This window comes from Suricata suricatta, chromosome 17 (assembly GCF_006229205.1).
Source record: "Suricata suricatta isolate VVHF042 chromosome 17, meerkat_22Aug2017_6uvM2_HiC, whole genome shotgun sequence".
In the NCBI taxonomy this organism is placed as follows: Eukaryota; Metazoa; Chordata; class Mammalia; order Carnivora; family Herpestidae; genus Suricata; species Suricata suricatta.
Window position 1 is genome coordinate 573,186 of NC_043716.1, and position 5,709 is coordinate 578,894.

The window sequence follows — 5,709 nt, forward strand, 5'->3', positions numbered from 1 at the left end:
CGAAGCTGTCTGCTCTTCGTTTCTGGTTTCGTGTGACTCGGCTTTAACGGAACAGGGAGCCTCTCTCTGTCTGAACACACGCAGCAGCCAAGTCACTCTGTGGTCGGACAGGAAATCCATGGCAGTGGGCGGTCTGGGGCGCGGTCCACACCGCAGCGCTGCTCAGGGAGCTCTAGTGGTAGGGGCGTCGCCTGCAGAGAGCCTGTCCCTGGCTGTGGCGGCCTGCAGATCCCGCTCTGTTTATGTCCCCAGACTCGCTTGGCTGGACGCGGAAGTTCACAAAACACTGAAGGAGCTGGAAGAGCTGCGAGGCGCGGGCGCGGACGGCGCGCCCGGGCAGAGGTGAGCGTGTCTCCCCGCCATCGGGGCGCTCCCCGCGTGGATGGTGTCGACCGGCGGTCTGTTCCTGAGAAGCCCTCCACCTGGGTCAGGGACCTTCGTCGGAGCCCTCCTGCCCTGTCCGCTGGGTTTGCTCCGCCCCACGAGGGCCCCGGCGGGAGGGCCGAGGGCGTGTCTGAACCCCAGGCCGCAGGGACGGGTGGCGCTTGCCCCCGAGGACTGGTGGGCGCTGGCCTGCCGTGGCCGGTCTGGGGCCTGTGCCCAGGATCGCGTGACCGCACGCGGGGTTTTGCTCGCAAGTATTTCTCGCGGGGAGTTTGCTCGGGGGGCTGCCGAGCGTCAGCCGCGCCTGTCTGGGCGGCCTCCGGGCGCCCCGCTCTCGGCGGGACGGGGTCGATGCGCGTGTCCGGTGCGCATGCGCGGTGGTGTGCAGCCGCGTCACCCCGGCGTCAGCCCGAGTGCAGAGTTGCTGCTCAAGTCGGCTCTTGGAGTCGGTTGATGCTCCAGAGCGGTGCCCACGCCTCGCCCAGAGGTCATCCGAGTGGGATTCTGTCACCGACCGGAGGGGTGGAGGGGCGCTTGTCCTGCTCGTGAGAGGCCTGTAAGGCCGTGAGAGGGAAGTCACGTGGCCTTATGGTTGGAAGGGTTTCACTGTCCTGCTGATGCTCCCAGGCCCTGCGGCCATGCGTCCGTCAGCAGCCTCTGTCGTGGCAGTGTCCCCACCCTGATGAGGCGGTGTCCTGGGACCCCTACCCACCATCCCTCAGTCAGATGGCAAGATGGCAGCCTGCCGTGCCCACGTGGCCCTTGAGCTGTCACACGAGGTAAATGTGTGTGGACCGCGCCGCCAGCCAGGAACACGGACTGTCCCACGCACCCTCCTCAGCCACCCGCTTCCCCCCCAGAGCGATTGCAGTCCCCACCCTAGTTCATCTTTCATCGCCTCCACCCCGGACATATCCCTGATGGACACTGTGTGGCCCTGAGAACTGAGAAGCCAGCACAGACCAGGGGGCAGGGCTGCTGGAGTGAGGCGGGGCGGGCGTCCCGCTCCCGTCACCCCTGCACTGCCCTGGGCCTGGTCCTAGGAGGCCAGGGGCCAGGTCAGCGGGGAGGTCAGGGGTGAGTCCCTGTTTTCTGGGTGTGAGCTCCTTGTCAGGCAGCTGGGGCTTGGTGGTACGTGCTTCCTAATGGTGTCTTGATGAGAAAAAGGTTTCAAGTTTTGGTTAAGACCAATTTCCCTTTCTTTTATTATTATTATTATTATTGAGAGACAGCGTGAGCAGGGGAGGGTCAGAGAGAGAGGGAGACACAGAATACGAAGCAGACTCTAGGCTCTGAGCTGTCAGCACAGAGCCTGACGCAGGGCTTGAACCCATGAACCGTGAGATCATGACCTGAGCCGAAGCCGGATGCTTAACCGACTGAGCCACCCAGGCGCCCCAAGACCCATTTTTCAAGTTTTTATGTTTCACTTCATCTTATTCAGTGTCTGGTCTTAGGAATCCTCCCCCACGCCAGGGCCCGAAAGATAGTGCACACCTCCCTCTAGCTGCTCTGCGGTCTGAGCCACGTTTTTGCGTCCCTGGTCCACTCTGACCGTGTGAGCTGTGGTGCCACTCAGTGCCGTGGCTTCCGCGCAGACACCTGCAGTCCCGGCGCCATCCGGGCCTAGCTGCACTCTGGGGCGCGTCAGCGGACTGCCAGAGAGGGACCCTCGTGTCGGTCTTTAGGCCTTCCCTGAGGGCAGGTCAGAGGGCAGAGTGTGCAGAGGAGACCCCAGAGGCTGAGACCTGGTGTCCCAGGAGCGCCCAGCCTGACTGTGGAGCCTCCTCTCTCCGGAAGGCACCTGCCCTTCTGCCCCGTTGGGTGTCCGTTGGTCCAGAGGAGGGGTCCCCAGACTCCCGAGGCAGAGCCGGGCGGGTGTGAGGTGTGCCAGGCAGGGAAGGGCCCCCGGATCCTGCCTCTCAGACAGCCTGGGCTCTCACCGCCCTGCAGCCCTGCAGCCCCCTGTGCCTGTCCCTCCAGGCCTGCGCCCGTGGGGTCAGTGGGGTGCATGTGGGGTCGCCTGCTCTTGGGTGTTTCGACCTAGCTCGGTTGCCTATCACTTCTGTCCTGTTTTCCATTTTTCGCCTTGTCTGGGGGTTTGTGTCCAACTCCCTGATTGTGGGGTTTGGAGACGGAGCAAGAGCAGTTAGATTTGTCCGGTCTTCTGCTCTCTTAGCTTGTTTACAGCAGCCGTTACTCTTCTAGAAAGTACTGAGAGCCCAACTTAGGTCTTCAGGTGTGCACGCGTGTCCTCAGAGCGGGTCCGGGGCCAGCAGGGTCGCATCGCCTGGGAGTTGTTGGAAATGCAGAGTCTCGGGCCTCATACCCCCAGCCGCCTGTGAATCTGAATTTTGCCGAGATCCCGGGGCTTTGTGGGGCCTTACGCCTGGGGGAGCACTTTGGGTTCCGATCATTTCATTTTCCTCTCCCCGGGGCAGCACATTAATATACAAAATAGGATATTCTCTTGCTTTGGATTTTAATTTTCGATTTATTTCCACACAGCGACTGTGCCGCCCAGTTAGCAGACAAGGTAGAGAAATCAGTTCTGGGGCGCCTGAAGCCTCTCCTGGGCCAGGCCGAGGTAATCCAGCTCTTCTGTCTCATTTGCTTGTGCTTGGAATGTTCTGGAATAAAAGGAGGTCCCTTCGGAGGCCACACTGACCTCCGTGGGGCCTTGGGTGTGCTCGGCGGCGGGGGCTGCGGTTCCGCGCAGTACGTGTGCGGGTGCGTGCAGACTGCCGCTGCCACGAGGGTCCTTGGTTTGCATGCGGGACAGATGCGGGGAGGACAGAGAAAGTCCCACTTTTGAGAGAGGGGAGCTTGTAGTTTGGAGAGTGAGCTCGGGTGGCAGTTCATTCTCAATCCAGTAGGTCTGTTGGTGACTCCAGTGTTCAGTTACCTGCTTCCGCCCAAGTCCTGGGCGCTCTTGCCTCAATGGTTTCAAATGGTTGGCTGTTTCCCGAGGGAGGGGCTGTGGGGACCGTGTCCGCACATAAGCGGCCCCCTCCCCGAGGAGGAGGTGGCCCCCGGTGCCAGCAGCAGGTGCCCTCTGGCCCTCGGATCCAGCGGCCCTTGAGACGGTGCCGTCTGCGTGAACAGAGGGGCCCACAGGCATGATGTGATCCTACACGGACGAAGGATGCCGTGCGTCCCCGAGCAGGCCTCGGAGGCTCTGTGCCTCTGGCCTAAGAAATGTGTGATTCTTATCAGGGCCCCCGGGCATCTCAGGGTACAGAGCTGGGAGTGTTCTTAACGACCCTGTTATCCCATCTCCCCATTTCATCGCTGGGGAGACAGCAGAGACGTGTTTCCAGAGTTGAGGGAAGAGAAGGGACAGAGAACAAGGATGCACACGTGATACTTATTTTCACGAGGACACGGTGCCCGGAACGGCAGGCCCACACAGAAGCACGTGGAAGAGTTCACGTGGGCAGCAGGCTGGTACAATTCACGACGTGCTCGTCTGTCTTCACAGAGAGTCAGCTCTTCCCTGGAAGCGGATGTGCCGAAGGAGCGGCCGCCGGCGGACACAGCCACAGCCTGGCCTGCAGACAAGGTGCGTGCACCGGCGTGGCTGCGGCGGGGACGTCACCGCGCCGGCAGAGCCTGCTCGGGGTGCCTGTTTGCCTGTCTTGTCAGACCCCTGGTGCTCACAGAAACCTCTGGCGCCACAGGGTTCTGTCCGTGTCTCTGTCCCCTCCTGCGGACAGCACGTGGGTGCGGGCACGGCTGAGTGCCGGCCGCCTCCTGCCCGTCCCTTCAGCCTGGCTCTGTTCAGGAAGGGCCTGGTCTCTGCGGAGGGCCCGGCACGCATGTGTGGAGCCTGATGATGACCAGGGCCCGGCGTAGCTCAGGGAAGAGCTGGCCGCGGACAAGGTGACATCTGGGAAGATGAAAGCCCGTTTTGCAGTTCCGCAGTCCTCCGGAGGACTTATGTCCAGCATTTGTGGGGACATTCCTGCCCTGCCTGGGCTCGGGCCGTCAAGGGGGAGCTGCAGGCTGGTCCGCCGAGTCAGCGCGACCTTGGCGTTGGCCTGGAGCTCCCACTGTGCGTGCTTGGAGCAAAGAGCAGAGCAGGCGTGTGGGCTCCGGCTTGGAAGGGCGGACCGAAGCTCGCCAGCCCAGGGACTCAGGGTCGGGAGGAAGGCAGATGTGCAGCGGGCGTCCCTGCTTTGGGGATCGGGCGGGGGCCTCGCTGCAGCACTGCTGCCTGGTGTCTGCGACTATCCTTTTGCCGCCCCAGCATTTGGTGACAGAGGTGCGTGTGAGGTGAGGCCGCGCTGACTAGAAGGGGAAAGACTGCGTTTAGCTCGTGCCCACCGGGCACACCTCATGCAGTGTGTCCTCCACGTGACGCGTCCTTCCCCACGAGCATCTGACCCGGGAGGCATCCCGAGTGACCCTCCGGGCTGTCAGTGGTCCGTGTGTGGGAGGTGTGCGGGCCTTGCACTGGAGAATCGCTCCGTAGGCGCGACCCGGCCGCTAGTGCCGAGTGCGGTGGATTGTGCGCGGGCTTAGACGTTGGCACCGTGCGGACCATCGCCCGCGGCACCGGGAGTCTGTGCCTGAATGACGGGGTCACACAAGCAGGAAACCTCATCGAAGTTGGCATGATGGTGTTGAAAGTCTTGTTTTCTGTATTAAGTTGTAAAAACCTGTGGGGCCTTTGACCCAAACTGTTGGAAGGCCCATTCTAGAACGGAGAAGACCTTTGCGACACCTCCAGAGTGAAATCCAGTAACTCTCGGTATGTCGCCTGGTGGACACGACCCCCTGGGGTGTCAGCAAAGGGCTCCCCGCGCCGCCAGTGGAGCGCGTCCGTCTGTCGCTGCCACTCTGGCCATCCACTGAGCACGTGGAGTGTGTCTTTCCAGAACACACGATTTTTTTAAAATTAGAAGTTAGATACACACATGCCTAAGAATTCATACACTTCAGCAGAAGTTTAAGAAGTTAAACCAGGGGTTCCTGGGTGGCTCAGTCGGTTGAGTCAGTCGGCTCAGGTCATGACCTTGCAGTTTGTGGGTTTGAGCTCCGCGGCCGACTCTGTGCTGGCAGCTCAGAGCCTGGAGCCTGCTTCAGATTCTGTGTGTCTCGCTCTCTCTGCCCCTCCTCTACTCATGATTTGTCTCTCCTCTCTCAAAAATAAATAAATGTTAAAAAAATTAAAAACCATTTACATTAAAAAAGAAGTTAAACCATCCAGCGAGCGAATGTTGGATGGTGTTCCATGCCCAGCCCCCTTAGGTGTTGGTGACGCCTCCACGTCCGAGCACGGACAGGTTCCTCAGCAGTTTTACAGGCACACAGTATTCTTTT

General features: G+C 61.0%; 1 protein-coding gene across 1 annotated transcript in view; it reads left to right on the forward strand.

Moving 5' to 3' along the window:
- KIAA0753 (KIAA0753 ortholog) overlaps positions 1 to 5,709 on the forward strand; it is a gene marked incomplete at its 5' end in the record, with an annotated part of 22,535 nt that overhangs the window by 10,459 nt on the left and 6,367 nt on the right. The window contains 4 exons of the mRNA XM_029928765.1: positions 157 to 342; positions 2,893 to 2,971; positions 3,866 to 4,107; positions 4,859 to 4,994. Of these exons, the coding sequence (XP_029784625.1) occupies positions 157 to 342; positions 2,893 to 2,971; positions 3,866 to 4,107; positions 4,859 to 4,994 (643 nt within the window). The remainder of the gene's footprint in view (positions 1 to 156; positions 343 to 2,892; positions 2,972 to 3,865; positions 4,108 to 4,858; positions 4,995 to 5,709) is intronic.